The sequence below is a fragment of the Macaca nemestrina genome, chromosome 17, assembly GCF_043159975.1.
Source record: "Macaca nemestrina isolate mMacNem1 chromosome 17, mMacNem.hap1, whole genome shotgun sequence".
Taxonomy (NCBI): Eukaryota; Metazoa; Chordata; class Mammalia; order Primates; family Cercopithecidae; genus Macaca; species Macaca nemestrina.
The window spans coordinates 71,057,763-71,078,885 of record NC_092141.1 but is presented as its reverse complement, the minus strand read 5'-3'; the positions used below and the strand labels follow the sequence as shown (position 1 = coordinate 71,078,885).

At 38.5% G+C, this 21,123-nt stretch overlaps 1 protein-coding gene across 9 annotated transcripts in view; it reads right to left on the bottom strand.

Annotated features, from left to right (window-relative positions):
* LOC105483060 (EF-hand calcium binding domain 3) overlaps positions 1 to 21,123 on the bottom strand; it is a 575,939-nt gene that overhangs the window by 422,906 nt on the left and 131,910 nt on the right. For 8 of the 9 annotated variants that reach the window (XR_011615926.1, XM_071083376.1, XM_071083377.1 and 5 more), the window contains 2 exons: positions 15,104 to 15,205; positions 14,543 to 14,596 (listed from right to left, as the gene is read on the bottom strand). Coding sequence is in view for 8 of the 9 variants with exons in the window: in XM_071083376.1 (XP_070939477.1) it covers positions 14,543 to 14,596; positions 15,104 to 15,205 (156 nt within the window). In the remaining variant the exon portion in view is untranslated. Of the gene's footprint in view, positions 1 to 14,542; positions 14,597 to 15,103; positions 15,206 to 16,096; positions 16,207 to 21,123 lie in introns of those variants that run through there. The other variant, XM_071083383.1, reaches the window with a different exon arrangement.

Below are 21,123 nucleotides of genomic sequence, written 5' to 3'. Positions count from 1 at the left end.
GTCTTTCAATAAATGACAGGACAAATAGACAAAAAATCAGTAAGGACATAGAAGATTTGAAAATATGATTAATAAATGACCAAATATAAAAGACTGACTCAACAATTGTAGAATTTCTTTACAAACGCGTAACATTTTCCAAAAAGTGATCATGTTGTGATCCATAAAGCAAGTCTTAATATATTTTAAATAACTAAAAACATATAAAATATGCATTTAAAATAACTGAAATCACAGAAAATATATTCACTTACTGCAATATAATTAATCCAGTAAAAACAAAAAACACTCCCAAACTTGGAAATGAAGAAACACTTCTAGAATTGCCCATGGATCAAGACAGAAATCATTATAAAAGTAAGAAAAATAATTTTAACTAATCAATAATTTTAAAACTACATATCAATACCTGGGGCCATGTAGCTAAAAAAGCAATACATAGGGGAAAATATATATGCTTAAAACCTTACATTAGAGAAGAAAAAAGGACTAAAATTTCATGAGCTAAGCATCCATCTCAAGAAGTTAGAAAAAGAGTAACAAAATAAACCTAAAAAAGTATAGCGAAGAAAATGATAAAGACAAAAACATAAATGAAATGAATAATAAACATATAATAAAGAGGATCAAAAAGTTGACTTAGTTATTGAAATGTACAAACCATGAGTATAAATTATCTTAAAAACAGAAAAAAGACAAAAATGAGCAAGACAAGGAATGAGATGGGAATATTACTGCAAATGCCACAAATATTACAAAAATATTTAAGATCTTATTATTAAAAATCATATAGTGACTAGCCTAGCCATCATGGCAAAACTCTGTCTCTACTAAAAATTAAAAAATTAGCCAGGCATGGTGGCACATGCCTGTAATCCCAGCTACTCGGAGGCTAAGGCACGAGAATCACTTGAGCCTGGGAGGCAGAGGTTGCAATGGGTCAAGATCATATCACTGCACTCCAGCCTAGGCAACAGAGCAAAACTCTGTCTCAAAAACAAACAAAAAAAATAGTATAGTATTAGAGTGATAAATTTTTCAGATGAAAAAGTCAAAGTCTTAGGAAAAACCAGCTTACCCAAATTGGCTCATGAATAAACAGAAAACCTAAATAATCTTACAATATGAAAGAAGATGAATCAGTAATCAAAAACCTTCCCAAAAGAAAATGTCAAGGTTCAACTGGCTTGTTCTGTGAATTCCACTAGACTCAAAGGTAATACGCAATCTCAATGCTATAGAAACTATTCAGAGATTGGGGGTGGCTGGCAAGATGGCCACTGAAACTATTCCAAACAATAGAAAAAGAAGGACTCCTCCCTAACTCATTTTATGGGGCCAGCATCATCCTGATACCAAAACCCAGCAGAGACACAACAAAAAAAGAAAATTTCAGGCCAATATCCGATGAACATTGACACAAAAATCCTCCATAAGTTGTGCACATGTACCCTAGAACATAAAGTATAATAAAAAAATTTAAAAATAAAAAAAATACTGGCAAACTGAATCCAGTAGTACATCAAAAAGCTTATCCATCATGATCAAGTCGGCTTCATCCCTGGGATGCCAGGATGGTTCAACATACACAAATCGATAAATGTAATCCATCACATAAACAGAAACAATAACAAAAACCACAATTGTCTCAATAAATGCAGAAAAGGCCTTCGACAAAATTCAACACCCCTGCATGCTAAAAACTCTCATTAAACTAGGTATTGATGGAACATATCTCAAAATAATAAGAGCTATTTATGACAAACCCACAGCCAATATCATACTGAATGGGCAAAAATTGGAAGCATTCCCTTTGAATACCAGCACAAGACAAGGATGCCCTCTCTCACCACTCCTATTCAACATAGTATTGGAAGTTCTGGCCACAGCAATCAGGCAAGAGAAAGAAATAAAGGGTATGCAAATAGGAAGAGAGGAAGTCCAATTGTCGTGTTTGCAGATGACATGATTGTATATTTAGAAAACCCAATCGTCTCAGCCCAAAATCTCCTTAAGCTGATAAACAACTTCAGCAAAGTCTCAGGATACAAAATCAATGTGCAAAAATCACAAGCATTCCTCTATACACCAGTAATACACAAACAGAGAGCCAAATCATGAGTAAACTCCCATTCACAATTGCTACAAAGAGAATAAAATACCTAGGAATACAACTTACAAGGGATGTGAAGGACCTCTTCAAGGAGAACACCAAACCACTGCTCAAGGAAATAGGAGAGGACACAAACAAATGGAAAGACATTCCATGCTCATAAAGAATCAATATCATGAAAATGGCCATACTGCCCAAAGTAATTTACAGATTCAATGCTATCTCCATCAAGCTACCAATGACTTTCTTCACAGAATTAGAAAAAACTACATTTCATATGGAACCAAAAAAGAGCCCATATAGCCAAGACAATCCTAAGCAAAATGAACAAAGCTAGAGGCATCACACTACCTGACTTCAAACTATACTATAAGGCTACAGGAACCAAAAGAGCATGGTACTGGTACCAAAACAGAGATATAGACCAATGGAACAGAACAGAGGCCTCAGAAAAAACACCACACATCTACAACCATCTGATCTTTGATAAATCTGACAAAAACAAGCAATGGGGAAAAGATTCCCTATTTAATAAATGGTGTTGGCGAAACTGGCTAGCCATATGTAGAAAGCTGAAACTGGACCCCTTCCTTACACTTTATGCAAAAACTAACTCAAGATGGATTAAAGACTTAAATGTAAGACCTAAAACCATAAAAACCCTAGAAGAAAACTTAGGCACTACCATTCAGGATATAGACATGGGCAAAGACTTCATGACTAAAACACCAAGAGCAGTGGCAACAAAGTCCAAAATAGACAAATGGGATCTAATTAAACTAAAGAGCTTCTGCACAGCAAAAGAAACTATCATCAGAGTGAACAGGCAACCTACAGAACGGGAGAAAAATTTTGTAATCTATCCATCTGACAAAGAGCTAATATCCAGAGTCTGTAAGGAATGTAAACAAATTTACAAGGAAAAAACAATGCCATCAAAAGTAGGTGAAGGATATGAACAGACACTTCTCAAAAGAGCACATTTATGCAGCCAACAAACATGAAAAAAAGCTCATCATCACTGGTCATTAGAGAAATGCAAATCAAAACCACAATGAGATACCATCTCATGCCAGTTAGAATGGTGATCATTAAAAAGTCAGGAAAGAACAGATGTTGGAAAGGATGCGGAGAAATAGGAACACTTTTACCAACACTGTTGGTGGGAATGTAAATTAGTTCCACCATTGTGGAAGACAGTGTGGTGATTCCTCAAGGGTCTAGAACCAGAAATACCATTTGACCCAGCAATCCCATTACTGGGTATATACCCAGAGGATTATAAATCATTTACTACAAAAACACATGCACACTTATGTTTATTGCAGCACTATTCACAATAGCAAAGACTTGGAACTAACCCAAATGCCCATCAATGATAGACTGGATAAAAAAAATGTGGCACATATATACCATTGAATACTATGCAGCCACAACAAAGACTGAGTTTCTGTCCTTTGCAGGGACACGGATGAACCTGGAAACTATCATCCTCAGCATAGGAACAGAAAACCAAACACCGCATGTTCTCACTCATAAGTGGGAGTTGAACAATGAGAGCACATGGACACAGGGAGGGAAACATCACACACTGGGGCCTGTTGGGGTGTGGGGGGCTAGTGGAGGGATAGCACTAGGAGAAATACCAAACGTAGATGACAGGTTGATGGGTGCAGCAAACCACCATGGCATATGTATACCTATGTAACAAACCTGCACGTTCTGCACATGTATCCCAAAACTTAAAGTGTAATTTAAAAAGAAACTATTCAAAGATTTAGACAAAGAAAAAATACTTTTCAAATTATGAAGAGAATGTGACATCAAAGCCTGACAATGCTAATGAAAACAAAGAAAATTACAAGTTAATCTCACAGATAAATAGAGATGTATAAATCCTTAACAAAATATTAGAAAAATGAACCCACCAATATGTAAAAAGGATAATACATCATGACTAAAATGAGTTTATTCCAAAAATTCAGTTGCATTTATATAAAAAAATCAACTAATGTACCACATTAACCAATAAAAGAGAAAACTCATATGACCTATCTTAATAGATACATAAAAATTGTTGAATGAAATAAAACAAACAAATATAAATGTAATCATTTTTAAAACAGGATTAAAAGGCAATTTCCTTGACCTGGTGAATGGTATTTATGAAAAACCCACAAGAAATACTTCATTTCATCCTTAGTGAAATGCTTAAAGTATTCCTTTGAGATGAGGAATAAAAGAAAGATGTCCACTATTGCTATTTTTAGCTAAGATTATTTTGGAGGTCCTAGTCCCAGTACAGAAAGATAAAGAAAAACAAAAACATAAAAGAAGTGCACATTTAAAAAATTAACTTTAAGAAACATCATATGGTCATGAAATAGAAAACACAGTCCTATAAAGATACATGTTCTCAGCAGAAACCTTATAAGCCAGAAGTGATTGGGGTCCTATCTTTAACCTCCTTAAATAGAATAATAGTCATTCATGAATTTTGCATCCAGCAAAACTAAGTTTCATAAATGAAGCAGAAATAAAGTATTTTTCAGACAAACAAATGCTGAGGGAATTTGTCACTATCAGACCAGGCTTACAGGAAATGCTAAAAGGAGTTCTAAATCTTGAAACCAAAGGTTGATATGCACCAGAATAGAACTTCTTTAAAGCACAGAACTTACGGGGCCTGTAAAACAATAATCCAATGAAATAAAACAAATGATCTAGGTAACAATCAATAGGATGACTGGAACAGTACCTCACATCTCAATATTATCATTGAACATAAATGCCCTAAATGTTCCACTTAAAAGACAGATTGGCAGAATGGATTTAAAAATCACAAACCAAACATCTGCTGTCTTCAGAGACTCACCCAACATGTAAGGATTCATACAAACTCAAGGTAAAGATGTGGAAAAGATATTTTGCAAACAGGGAAACCAAACATGAGCAAAGGTAGCTCTTCTTATATTAGAGAAAACAGATTTTAAAGCAACAACAGTTAAAAAAAAAAAAAAAAAAGGACAATGTTATTATATAATGATAAAAGGATCAATCCAACAAGAAGAGATTACAACCCTAAATATACATCCACTTAACTCTGGAGCTCCCAGATTCATAAGATGATTAATACTAGACCTAAGAAATTAGTAGTCCCAGCTACTCAAGAAGCTGAGGCAGGAGAATTGCTTGAACCCCGGAGGTGGAGGTTTCAGTGAGCCAAGATTGTGCCGCCACACTCCAGCCTGGCTGACAGAGCGAGACTTTGCCAAAAAAAACCAAAAAACAAAAACTAGCTTCCTTTCCTGATAGAAATGCTATCATAAACTAGGCATACATTCAATCCAAAAAAACTACGCATTGAAGGGACATTCCTCAAAATAATAAAATCCATGTATGACAAACCCACAGCCAACATCAAATTGAATGGGGAAAAGTTGAAAGCATTCCTCCTGAGAACTGGAGCAAGATAAGGATGCCTACTTTCACCACTTGTGTTCAGCATAGTATTGGAAGTCCTAGCCAGAGCAATCAGGCAAGAGAAAGGAATAAACGGCATCCATATTAGAAAAAAGGAAGTCAAACTATCACTGTCCACCAATGATATGATGATATACCTCAAAAACCATAAAGACTCCTCAAAAAGACTCCGACTTTGATAAATAAATTTAGTAAAGTTATAGGTGACATAATCAGTGTACATAAATCAGTAGCATTGCTGTACACTGACAGCAATCAACTGAGAATCAAATCAAGAACATGATCCCATTTCTAATAGCTGCAAAATAAAATAAAATACCTAGAAATATACCTACACAACAAAATGAAAGTTGTCTATAAGGAGAACTCCAAAACCCTGCTGAAAGAAATCACAGACAACACAAACAAATGGAAAAATATCCCATGCTTATGGATTGGGAGAATCAATATTGTAAAATGACCATACTGCCCAAAACAATCTACAGATTCCATGCAATTGCTATCAAAATACCAACATTATTTTTCACCTAACTAGAAAAATAAAGTCTAAAATTCGTATGGAACCTAAAAAGAGCCTGAATAGCCAAAGCAATCCTAAACAAAAAGAATAAATCTGAGGCATCGCATTACCTGACTTGAAATTATACTCCAAGGTTATAGTTACTAAAAGAGAATGGTACTATTAAAAAAAAAAAAGTAGATATATAGACTAATGGAACAGAATAAAGAACCCAGAAATAAAGCCAAATACTTGCAACCATCTGATCTTTGACAAAGCATACAAAAACATAAATTAGGGAAAGGGCAGCCTATTTAATAAATGGTACTAGGAAAACTGGATAGCCACATCTCTCTCCTTATTTCTCACCTTACACAAAAATCACCTTATACAAAAATATCTCACCTTGTACAAAAATCAACTTAAGATGGATCAAAGACTTAAATCTAAGATCTGAAACCATTACAATTCTAGAAGAAAACCTAGGAAAAGCCCTTCTGGACATTGGCCTTGGCAAAGAATTTATGACTATGACCCCAACAACAAATGCAACAAAAACAAGAATAAATGAGTTGCACCTAATTAAACTAAAAACCTTCTGCACAGCAAAAGACATAATTATTATGGTAAACAGACAACCAATAATATAGAAGGAATTATTTGCAAACTATATATCTGACAAAGGACTAATATCCAGAATCTACAAGGAACTCAAACAAGTCAGCAAGAAAAAAAAACCACACAATACCATTAGAAAGTGGGCAAATGACATGAGCAGATATTTCTTAAAAGAGGATACATGAATAACCAACATACATATGAAAAAATGCTCAGCATTACTAATAACCAAGGAAATGCAAATTAAAACCATGATGAGATACCATGTTACCTCTGTCAGAATAGTCATTATTAAAAAGTCCAAAAACAATAGATGTTGACATGGTTATGGTGAAAAGGGAAGGTTTACACATTGCGGGTGGGAATATAAATTAGTACGACCTTTATGGAAAACAATATAAAGATTTCTTAAAAGAACTAAAAGTAGGCCGGGTGCGGTGGCTCAAGCCTGTAATCCCAGCACTTTGGAAGGCCGAGACGGGCTGATCACGAGGTCAGGAGATCGAGACCAGCCTGGCTAACACGGTGAAACCCCGTCTCTACTAAAAAATACAAAAAAAAAAAAACTAGCCGGGCGAGGTGGCGGATGCCTGTAGTCCCAGCTACTCGGGAGGCTGAGGCAGGAGAATGGCGTAAACCCCGGAGGCGGAGCTTGCAGTGAGCTGAGATCCGGCCACTGCACTCCAGCCTGGGCGACAGAGCAAGACTCCATCTCAAAAAAAAAAAAAAAAAAAGAACTAAAAGTAGATCTACCATTTGATCCAGCAATCTCACTACTGAGTACCCAAAGGAAAAAAGTAATTATATCAAAAAGACACCTGCACATGTATACTTACTGCAGCACAATTCATAATGGCAAAGATATGGAACCAACCTAAGTGCCCATCAACCAATGAGTGAATAAAGAAAATGTACTACATATACACCATGGAATACTACTCAGCCATAAAAAGGAATAAAATAATGTCTTTTACAACACCTACGACGGAGTTGGAGGCCATTATTCTAAGTGAAGTAACTCAGGAATGGAAAACCAACTACAGTATGTTTGCACTTATAAGTGGCAGCTAAGCTATGGGTATGCAAAGACATACACAGTGGTATAATGGACTTTAGAGACTCAGAAAGGGGAGGTGTGAGAGAGGTGAGGAATAGAAAATTACATATTGGGTACAGTGTACACTACTCAGGTGACAGTTACACTAAAATCTCAGACTTCACCACTATATAATTCATCCATATAACCAAAAATCACTTGTACCCCAAAAACGATTAAAATAAAACAGTTTTAATTAACATAGAAAATATACAAGTTCTCCCAAATTGAACTATATATTCAAAACTCCCAAAGGATTTTGACAATCTGTTCCCAAAATTTATATAGAAAAGGAAAGCTTAAAGAACAGTCAATACATACTTGAAGAACAACAAAATGGGGGAATTGGGGGCCTCACCTACCATATATAAGGTTTATTTTAAAACTATATTAAATATGTGGTACTGATACAAGGATAGAAATATAGGCCAATGGAAGGAACTATGTATAATTAGACACCTGATAAAGACAAAACTGATATTATTGGTCAGTAAGGAGAGTTTTCTCAATAAATGATATAGAAATAATAAAATTGGGCCCCTGTTTATCAACATAAGAAAAATTACATCTGGATAGATCAAAGACATAAAAATGAAATGCAAAACTATAACACTTTTAGAAGATAACAGAAGAATCTCTTCACGGTCTCAGGACAGGGGCCGGATTTCTCAAACATGACAAAGTTTACTACTCATAAGGTAAATATTGATACATTTGAGTATATGCATATTAAGAAATAATGTATACCAAAAGATACCATAAAAAGTTAAAAAACAAGCCACAGACTGAGAGACAATATTGGCAAAACACAGTGCTAAAGACCAGTATCCAGAATATATATAAAGAACCTCTATAAATTAACATTTTAAAAATGAAATCCCTCTCACCAAAAAAATGAGGAGAAGTAACTGGGCATTTATTAGATAGTAAATTGAAATAGCTGAAAACATCTGAAAGGTGCTCGATCTTATTAGTAATCAAAGAATTTTAACTAAAAACTAAAATTATGTATTTTTACTTTCCCACCAGATTTGAAAAAAGTAAAACAAAAATCTAACAATACCAAGTGTTGGTTAATATATGCAACCACAGAAATTCTTTCCCATTATTGGTAAGGGTATAAACCATTATACCTACTTTGTAAATGTTTGGCATTACTTTGTAAAGTAAAACATGAAAATACTCTAAGACCTAGTAGTTCTCCTGGAAATATATTCAAAGAAGCTCTTGTACATGCATATCAAGAGATAAATATGACACTCTTCTTCATAACAGCATAGCAAAAACTGAACTCTGCCTAAGTTCATCAACAATAGGGCAGATTTGTCTTAAAACTGGTTTCTTCATGAAATGGAAAACTACACAACAGTAAAAAGGCATGAACGAGGCAGCACCCAAGATGGCTGAATAGGAACAGCTCCAGCTTCCAGCTCCAAGCCTGAGCAACACAGAACACAGGTGATTTCTGCATTTTCAAGTGAGGTACTGGGTTCGTCTCACTGGGGCATGTAAGACAGTAGGTGCTGGTCCGCGGGTGCAGCCGAACCAGCGAGAGCTGATGCAGGGCGAGGCGTCGCCTCACCTGGATGGCGCAAGGGGGAAGGGAATTCCTTTACCTAGCCAAGGGAAACTGAGACACACAACACCTGGAAAATTGAGTAACTCCCACCCTAATACTGTACTTTACCAAGGGTCTTAGCAAACGGCACACCAGAAGATTATATCCCACACCTGGACCAGATGGTCGCACGCCCACGGAGCCTCCCTCATTGCTAGCACAGCAGTCTGAGATCTAACTGCAAGGTAGCAGCGAGACTGGGGGAGGGGCGCCCACCATTGCTGAGGCTAGAGTAGATAAACAAACTCGCCAGTAAACTCCAATTGGGGGGAGCCCACCAGAGTTCAAGGAGGCCTGCCTGCCTCTGTAGACTCCACCTCTGGGGACAGGGCATAGCTAAACAAAAAGCAGCAGAAACCTCTGCAGATATAAATGTTCCTGTCTGAACAGCTTTGAAGAGAGCAGTGGTTCTCCCAGCACAGAGGTTGAGATCTGAGAACGGACAGACTGCCTGTAGAAGTGGGTCCCTGACCCCTGAGTAGCCTAACTGGAAGACATCCTCCACTAGGTGCACACCAACAACTCACACCTCACATGGCTGAGTACACCTCTGAGACGAAGCTTCCAGAGCAAGATTCAGACAGCAACACTCGCTGTTCAGTAATATGCTATCTTCTGCAGCTTCCGCTGGTGATACCCAGGCAAACAGGGTCTGGAGTGGACCTCAAAAAACTCCAACAGAACCGCAGCTGTTGGTATCAATTAACCTTCAATGTAAATGGACTAAATGGTCCAATTAAAAGACACAGACTGAAAAATTGGATAAAGAGTAAGACCCATCAGTTTGCTGTATTCAGGAGACCCATCTCACATGCAGAGACACACATAGGCTCAAAATAAAGGGATGGAGGAAGATCTACCAAGCAAATGGAAAATAAAAAAAAAGCAGCGGTTGCAATCCTAGTCTCTGATAAAACAGACTTTAAACCATCAAAGATCAAAAGAGACAAAGAAGGCCATTACATAGTGTTAAAGGGATCAATTCATCAGGAAGAGCTAACTATTCTAAATATACATGCACCCATTACAGGAAAACCCAGATTCATAAAGCAAGTCCTTAGAGACGTACGAAGAGACTTCGACTCCCATAAAATAATAATGGGAGAATTTAACACACCACTGTCAACATTAGACAGATCAACGAGACAGAAAGTTAACAAGGATATCCAGGAATTGAATTCAACTCTGCACCAAGCAGACCTAATACACATCTACAGAACTCTCCAACCCAAATTAACAGAATATACGTTCTTTACAGCACCACATCTCACTTATTCCAAAATTGATGACATAGTTGGAAGTAAAGCACTCCTCAGCAAATGTACAAGAACAGAAATTATAACAAACTGTCTCTCAGACAACAGGGCAATCAAACTAGAACTCAAGACGAAGAAACTCAATCAAAACCACTCAACTACATGGAAATTGAACAACCTGCTCCTGAATGACAACTGGGTACATAATGAAATGAAGGCAGAAATAAAGATGTTCTTTGAAACCAATGAGAACAAAGACGCAACGTACAGGAATCTCTGGGACACATTTAAAGCAGTGTGTAGAGGGAAATTTATAGCACTAAATGCCCACCACAGAAAGCAGGAAAGATCTGAAATCGACACCCTACCATCACAATGAAAAGAACTAGAGAAGCAACAGCAAACACATTCAAAAGCTAGCAGAAGGCAAGAAATAACTAAGATCAGAGCAGAACTGAAGGAGATAGAGACACAAAAACCCTACAAAAAAATCTATGAATCCAGGAGCTGGTTTTCTGAAGAGATCAACAAAATTGATAGAATGCTAGCTAGCAAGACTAATAAAGAAGAAACGAGAGAAGAACCAAATAGATGCAATAACACATGATAAAGGGGATATCACCACCGATCCCACAGAAATACAAACTACCATCAGAGAATACTATAAACACCTCTATGCAAATAAACTAGAAGATCTACAAGAAATGGGTCAATTCCTGGACACATACACCCTCCCAAGGCTAAACCAGGAAGAAGCTGAATCACTGAATAGACCAATAACAGGCTCTGAAATTGAGGCAACCATTAATAGGCTACCAACCAAAAAAAATCCAGGACCAGACGGATTCACAGCCAAATTCTACCAGAGGTACAAGGAGGAGCTGGTACCATTCCTTCTGAAACTATTCCAATCAATAGAAAAAGAGAGAATCCTCCCTAACTCATTTTATGAGGCCAGTATCATCCTGACACCAACGCCTGGCAGAGACACAACAAGAAAAGAGAATTTTAGACCAATAGCCCTGATGAACATCGATGCAAAAATCCTCCATAAAATACTGGCAAACCGAATCCAGCAGCACATCAAAAGGCTTAACCACCAAGATCAAGCTGGCTTCATCCCTGGGATGCAAGGCTGCTTCAACGTACGCAAATCAATAAACGTAATCCATCACATAAACAGAACCAAAGACAAAAAACACATGATTATCTCAACAGACGGAGAAAAGGCCTTCAACAAAATTCAACAGTCATTCATGCTAAAAACTCTCAGTAAACTAGGTATTGATAGAACGTATCTCAAAATAATACAAGCTATTTATCACAAATCCACAGCCAGTATCATACCGAATGGGCAAAAACTGAAAGCATTCCCTTTCAACACCAGCACAAGACAGGGCTGCCCTCTCTCACCACTCCTATTCAACACAGTGTCTCCTATTCAACATATTGTTGGAAGTTCTGGCCAGGGCAATCAGGCAGGAGAAAGAAATAAAGGGTGTCAATTAGGAAAAAAGGATGTCAAAGTGTCCCTGTTTGCAGATGACATGACTGTATATACAGAAAGCCCCATCGTCTCGGCCCGAAATCTCCTTAAGCTGATAAACAACTTCAGCAAACTCTCAGGATACAAAATCAATGTGCAAAAATCACAAGCATTCTTATACACCAATAAGAGACAAACAGAGAGCCAAATCATGAGTGAACTCCCATTCACAACTGCTTCAAAGAGAATAAAATACCTAGGCATCCAACTTACCAGGGATGTGAAGGACCTCTTCAAGGAGAACTACAAAGCACTGCTCAACAAAGTAAAAGAGGACACAACCAAATGGAAGAACATTCCATGCTCACGGATAGGAAAAATCAATATCGTGAAAATGGCCATACTGACCAAGGTGATTTAAAGATTTAGTGCCATCCCAGCAAGCTACCGATGACTTTCTTCACGGAATTGGGAAAAGCTACCTTAAAGTTCACATGGAAACAAAAAAGAGCGTGCATTGCGAAGACAATCCTAAGCAAAAAGAACAAAGCGGGAGGCATCATGCTACCTGACTTCAAACTACACTACAAGGCTACAGTAACCAAAACAGCATGATACTGGTACCAAAACAGAGATATAGACCAATGGAACAGAACAGAGGCCTCAGGAAAAACACCACACATCTACAACCATCTCATCTTTGACAGACCTGACAAAAACAAGAAACGGGAAAAGGATTCCCTATTTAATAAATGGTGCCGGGAAAACTGGCTAGCCATATGTAGAAAGCTGAAACGGGATCCCTTCCTTATGCCTTATACAAAAATTAATTCAAGGTGGATTACAGACTTAAATATTAGACCTAAAAGCATAAAAACCCTAGAAGAAAACCTAGCCAATATCATTCAGGACATAGGCATGGGCAAGGACTTCATGACTAAAACACCAAAAGCAATGGCAACAAAAGCCAAAATAGACACATGGGGTCTAATTACACTAAAGAGTTTCTGCACAGCAAAGGAAACTACCATCAGAGTGAACAGGCAAGCTACAGAATGGGAGACAATTTTTGCAATCTACCCATCTGACAGAGGGCTAATATCCAGAATCTACAAAGAACTTAAACAAATTTACAAGAAAAAATCAAACAACCCCATCAAAAAGTGGGCAAAGGATATGAACAGACACTTTTCAAAAGAAGACATTAATGCAGCCAACAGACACGTGAAAAAGTGCTCATCACCACTGGTCGTCAGAGAAATGCAAAGCAAAAGCACAAGGAGATAGCATCTCACACCAGTTAGAATGGCGATCATTAAAAAGTCAGAAAATGGCAGCTGCTGGCGAGGATGTGGAGAAATAGGAAGGCTTTTACACTGTTGGCGGGAGTGTAAACTAGTTCCACCATTGTGGAAGACAGTGTGGCGATTCCTCAAGGATCCAGAACGAGAAATACCATTTGACCCAGCAATCCTATTACTGGGTATATACCCAAAGGATTATATATCATGCTACTATAAAGACACACACACACGTATGTTTATGGCGGCACTATTCACAATAGCAAAGACTTGGAACCAACCCCAATGTCCATCAGTGATAGACTGGATTAAGAAAATGTGGCACATGTACACCATGGAATACTATGCAGCCATAAAAAAAGGATGAGTTGGTGTCCTTTGTAGCAACACGGATGAAGCTGGAATCCATCATTCTGAGCAAACTATGGCAAGGACAGAAAACCAAACACCGCGTGTTCTCACTCATCGGTGGGAACTGAACAATGAGAACACTTGGACACAGGGCGGGGAACATCACACCCCGGGGCCAGTCGTGATGTGGGGGGGATGGGGGAGGGACAGCATTAGGAGAAATACCTAATGCAAATGATGAGTTAATGGGTGCAGCAAACCAACACGGCACATGTATACATATGTAACAAACCTGTACGTTGTACACATGTACCCCACAACTTAAAGTGTAATTGAAAGCAAAAGTCAAAAAACAAGTATGACATATTTTATTTTTGTAAAACTAGGTGGTTAGATGCTTGCAATGAACTCATTACTTTGATCCTTTTAATGCTTCACCCTGTTTTCACTGTGTCCATCTAGTTATTTGGGTCTATAAATACTGGTGAAATCATTTTATTGGAAAACAGTACTAATGAATGTAAGATGTGATCAAGATATAGTTCTTTTGTTTTGACTGATAAAACACAGATAATGTTAATCTGTTAGCAAAGGCAGATATTTTATCAAAATATTGAAAATATGTGAATTGATAAGCCACCAATAGAATATTAGAAAAATACTATTAAAAATTTCAGTGTAAATCATCATTTATTGCAAATCATGTGTAACAAATTCTTACCAGTAAAAGCTTTCACTTCATCCTCCAATGCTTTCAGAGCCACTTTATTATCAGCTATAACACAAAGGCATAATTTGAAGCTCATAACATGTTATATCACAAGAACACTCTCCTCCCTCCTATGATTATAACACCTAGTAGTAGCACTTACGAAGTATACTGGGCATTTTATTAAGCACTTTAGTCATTTGATAAATATTTACTCAGAATATGTTATGAAGATGAAGAAACAATTATAAATATTGAAAATAAACTTATTTAGAAAATGTAAATTTGACTTTATAACCCATAAAACAGCAAATCTTATATTTGATAATGGAAAGATGGAATTCAAAAGTGGCTTTTTCCTAGGGGTCAGCTTTCTTGTCCTCAGAATTTGGAAGGCTCTTGTATTGACCATGCCGCTAGTATTCAGAATACTACCTTCCCTACTTTGTTACTCTGACTGTCTTATTTAATCTTGCCATTTGCATTATGAAAAGTTCTTTTTTCCCTTTCCTTCTAATGCTAAAAGCACACAGAACACAAAACCCAAAAACCAGTGATATCTAGCATGCTCACCACCGACTGGCAGGCTTTGTGTCAGATCTTCAAGTTCTTTATCTGTGAGCTTGATTCCCATGTTGTCTAGAACGGTCTTCAGGTTTTTTATATCAGCCTTCCCTAATCAGAAAGACACAGGCTGTGAGGAAAATGTAGAGACTCTAAAACAAAATCTCTAATTTTTTTTTTTCAGACGCATACACATTGGGAAGTTGAGAAAAGCTATGGATCTTTTATTTCCACAGAGTACGCATACGCATCTTCATAAACTGCGCATTAGGATTTAGGAGGATGTGCTAAAGCCCATTCATGATTATATTTTTCTACATAAAGAGAAAAAATTCGTTGAATCAATATATAAATGAAATTGACCATGGAATTAAAATTAGGATCCTTTCCTTTAAACCAATTAACTGATCAATGGATGCAAACTTGGGTCAATCATTGACATATTTTGACCAATACATAGGATTAAAAAGTAATCTCTCAATATTATTCCTAATAATGATAACGATAGCTAACGTTTATGAAGAGCTTTTATTTTGGTACCAGGCATCATACAAAACATTTCATTTATATGTTGTCATTTAATCTCAGACAGATATCAGACAACAGTTGACTAAATTCCTTATATAGATAGCTCATCTTTTCCTTGACTTTTTTGGCATGTAATTACATCTTCCCCACTAAGTTTATAAACACTAAGAGAGTATGGGATACATTTCTCAACAATATGGTTGATTATCTGGTTTAATAACGATAAATCTGTTTTTCAAAAATCTAATGGAATCTATGTATTAGAGAGGTTGCAGGATTCACAATGAAATTAGTAGTGAATAATGGGAAGGCCAAATGAGTGCCTTATATTCATCTATCTCTTTATTACTTTCCCTCACATTTAAGGTATTTCATACTACTCAGCACTATGTTTTTTCCCCAACATTTTACAATAAAATGTGCCAAACATGCAGAAACATTGAAAGAATAGCACAACGAACCATCACCACTTACATGAAATAAGAGTCAACATTTCGCCATAGTTTACTTTTTCTCTCTCATACTGTCTTTCCATATGTATGTGTGAGTGTATACATAAATATGTTTTCCTTTCCTCAACATATTTTGACTGTAAATGGTGGACATCGTAACTTATTATCCCTAAACACTGCAGCATGCAATGAATCTTCTAAGAATAAGGATATTCTCTTATGCGACATTGTTGATAAATACACAGCACGCTCACACCTAAGAGAATTAACGACAATCCCTTAGTGTCATGTTACATCCGGTTCATATTTAAAAATATTTTTGTTAATTGTCCCCCAAACATCTATTACAGCTGTTTCTGTCAAAAGTTCACATTGCATTTAGTTATTCTCTTTGTCTCTTCAAATCTAAAAGTTAGCTGGGCGCAGTGGCTCACTGCTGTAATCCCATCAATTTGGTAGGCCGATGTGGGCAGATCACTTGCGGTCAGGAGTTCGAGACCAGCCTGGCCAACATAGTGAAACCCCGTCTCTAGTAAAAATACAAAAATTAGCTAGTCATGGTGGTGCACACCTGTAATCTCAGCCACTTGGGAGGCTGAGGCAGAAGAAGTACGTGAACCCGGGAGGCGGAGGTTGCAGTGAGCCGAGATTGCACCACCGCACTCCAGCCAGGGCAATAGAGTGAGACTCTGTCGAGAGAGAAAAGAAAAAAAAAGTCTCCTCACTTGTTTTTTTGTTTGTTTGTTTGTTTGTTTTTCTTTAACATTGAACACCAACTTTTTTAAAAGAGTAGGCCAGTTTTCCTGTAGAATCCCTCATTCGCAATTTGTATGATTTTTTTCTTTGTGGTATTATTTAACCTGCTTTTTATTCCTCATATTTCAAATAAACTACAATCATATGGAGTCGCCGAATTTTTTCCAATGATTTATAGTAACTTGCAGGCATTTATTTCTCTCTCTCTCTCTCCCTCCCTCCGTCCTTCTTTTCTCACTTCTCCAGAGAGGGAGTCTCACTACGTCACCCAGGCTGGAGTGCACTTCTGTGATCTCGGCTCACTGCAACCTCTGCCTCCTGGGTTCAAATGATTCTCCTGCCTCAGCCTCCCAAGAAGCTGGGACTACAGGCACCCACCACTGTGCCTGGCTAATTTTTTCTTTTTCTTTTTTTTTTTTTTTTTTTTTTGTATTTTTAGTAGAGACGGAGTTTCACCGACTTAGCCAGGATGGTCTCCATCTCCTGACCTCGTGATCCGCCCGCCTCGGCCTCCCAAAGTGGTGGGATTACAGGCGTGAGGCACCGCGCCCGGCCTGAAATATTACACTTTGTCAAAAGAAGGACGCCTTCCAAAGGCCAATCCCCTAACTTACTGGCACCCTTCTGAGTTGCATGCGGGTCACGTACCAGGTACCGTCAGTTCGTGTTTATAGAATTTTGTGTCCTGTTGCTTTTTGAAGAGCAAACGTGGATGACAGCGTTTGAGCCCTCCACCCCCGTCCCTACTGTGAACACTGGGCTAAGTCACAAAGACACAGAGATGAAAACTCGCGGTAGGGGGCTACGAATGGAGAGAGCACCAGACGGTTCCCTGCAGACACAGAACCAGCTCCAGCTGGTGCCCCTTGAGAGTCTCTTCGCAGAACCTCAGAGGCTGATCCTCGCCCGCAAGCACAAGCGGGGAGGAGTCCTATGCCCCGGCCTAGGTCCCAAAGGAGGATCTGCCGGCTGTGCTGGAAAACACCACCAGAGGGCCCCCTTACCCTCCCAGGGAGGCTCTGACTGGCTGTGAGGAGTCACATGCTCATCCTTGGACCAATGACAGGAGGGTACTGGGAACAGGACGTGAGTGCTGCTGGGATCACGTGACTGATCACAGGCTAAAGATGCCCACTGCCACTCCATGGCCCAATATACCAACATGTTTATTTTTTACTTTTACTTTTTGTAAAGATGGGGTCTTGCTATGTTGCCCAAAACGGTCTTCAACTCCTGGCCTCCCAAAGTGCAGGGACTACAGGCGTGAGCCAGGGCATCCAGCCTCCTGACATGTTTTTTTTTTATTTTTCCAGACTGAGTCTCGCTCTGTTGCCCAGGGTGGAGAGCAGTGGCGTGATCTCGGCCCACTGCAACCTCCATCTTCTGGGTTCAAGCAATTCTCCTGCCTCAGCCTCTTGAGTAGCAGGGATGACACGTGCGTATCACCACACCTGGCTAATTTTTGTATTTTTAGAAGAGATGGGGTTTCACCTTGTTGAGCAGGCTGGTCTCAAACGCCTGACCTCAAGTGATCCACTTACCTCGGACTTCCAAAGTCCTGGGATTACAGACAGCAGTCACCACGCCCAGCCTCCAGACATGTTTAAAACAGAAAAAATTCATCTACAATCACCCCTGTTAAATGGTATATTATGTAATATATACCAGTATATGGAGACACAAGGGTAACAAGGATATCCGGGACTTGAACTCATCTCTGCACCAAGCAGACCTCATAGACGTCTACAGAACTCTCCAAACCAAATCAACAGAACTTACATTCTTCTCGGCAGCATTCATCGCACTTATTCCAAAACTGACCACATCATTGGAAGTCAAGCACTCCTCAGCAAATGTAAAAGAATAGAAATCACAATAAACTGTCCCTCAGACCACAGTGCAATCAAATTAGAACTCAGGATTAAGAAACTCACTCAACACCGGAAAACTACATGGAAACTGAACAACTGCTCCTGGATGACTACTGGGTAAATAACGAAATGAAGGCAGAAATAAAGATGTTCTTCGAAACCAATGAGAACAAAGACGCAACGTACCAGAATCTCTGGGACACATTTAAAGCAGTGTGTAGAGGGAAATTTATAGCACTAAATGCCCACCACAGAAAGCAGGAAAGATCTGAACTCAACACCCTACCATCACAATGAAAAGAACTAGAGAAGCAACAGCAAACACATTCAAAAGCTAGCAGAAGGCAAGAAATAACTAAGATCAGAGCAGAACTGAAGGAGATTGAGACACAAAAAACCCTTCAAAAAAAATCAATGAATCCAGGAGCTGGTTTTCTGAAGAGATCAACAAAATTGATAGAACGCTAGCTAGCAAGACTAATAAAGAAGAAAAGAGAGAAGAACCAAATAGACGCAGTAACACATGATAAAGGGGATATCACCACCGATCCCACAGAAATACAAACTACCATCAGAGAATACTATAAACACCTCTATGCAAATAAACTAGAAGATCTACAAGAAATGGGTCAATTCCTGGACACATATACCCTCCCAAGGCTAAACCAGGAAGAAGCTGAATCACTGAATAGACCAGTAACGGGCTCTGAAATTGAGGCAATCTTTAATAGGCTACCAACCAAAAAGGGTCCAGGAGCAGACGGATTCACAGCCAAATTCTACCAGAGGTACAAGGAGGAGCTGGTACCATTCCTTCTGAAACTATTCCAATCAATAGAAAAAGAGAGAATCCTCCCTAACTCATTTTATGAGGCCAGTATCATCCTGATACCAACGCCTGGCAGAGACACAACAAGAAAAGAGAATTTTAGACCAATAGCCCTGATGAACATCGATGCAAAAATCCTCCATAAAATACTGGCAAACCGAATCCAGCAGCACATCAAAAGGCTTAACCACCAAGATCAAGCTGGCTTCATCCCTGGGATGCAAGGCTGCTTCAACGTATGCAAATCAATAAACGTAATCCATCACATAAACAGAACCAAAGACAAAAAACACATGATTATCTCAACAGACGGAGAAAAGGCCTTCAACAAAATTCAACAGTCATTCATGCTAAAAATTCTCAGTAAACTAGGTATTGATAGAACGTATCTCAAAATAATACGAGCTATTTATCACAAACCCACGGCCAGTATCATACCGAATGGGCAAAAACTGAAAGCATTCCCTTTCAACACCAGCACAAGACAGGGCTGCCCTCTCTCACCACTCCTATTCAACACAGTGTCTCCTATTCAACATATTGTTGGAAGTTCTGGCCAGGGCAATCAGGCAGGAGAAAGAAATAAAGGGTGTCAATTAGGAAAAAAGGATGTCAAAGTGTCCCTGTTTGCAGACGACATGACTGTATATACAGAAAGCCCCATCGTCTCGGCCCGAAATCTCCTTAAGCTGACGAGCAACTTCAGCAAAGTCTCAGGATACAAAATCAATGTCCAAAAATCACAAGCATTCTTATACGCCAATAAGAGACAAACAGAGAGCCAAATCATGAGTGAACTCCCATTCACAACTGCTTCAAAGATAATAAAATAACTAGGAATCCAACTTACCAGGGATGTGAAGGACCTCTTCAAGGAGAACTACAAAGCACTGCTCAACAAAGTAAAAGAGGACACAACCAAATGGAAGAACATTCCATGCTCACGGATAGGAAGAATCAATATCATGAAAATGGCCATACTGCCCAAGGTGATTTATAGATTCAGTGCCATCCCAGCAAGCTACCGATGACTTTCTTCACGGAATTGGGAAAAGCTACCTTAAAGTTCACATGGAAACAAAAAAGAGCACGCATAAAGAACAAAGCGGGAGGCATCATGCTACCTGACTTCAAACTACACTACAAGGCTACAGTAACCAAAACAGCATGATACTGGTACCAAAACAGAGATATAGACCAATGGAACAGAACAGAGGCCTCAGGAAAAACACCACACATCTACAACCATCTCATCTTTGACAGACCTGACAAAAACAAGAAACGGGAAAAGGATTCCCTATTTAATAAATGGTGCCGGGAAAACTGGCTAGCCATATGTAGAAAGCTGAAACGGGATCCCTTCCTTATGCCTTATACAAAAATTAATTCAAGGTGGATTACAGACTTAAATATTAGACCTAAAAGCATAAAAACCCTAGAAGAAAACCTAGCCAATATCATTCAGGACATAGGCATGGGCAAGGACTTCATGACTAAAACACCAAAAGCAATGGCAACAAAAGCCAAAATAGACACATGGGGTCTAATTACACTAAAGAGTTTCTGCACAGCAAAGGAAACTACCATCAGAGT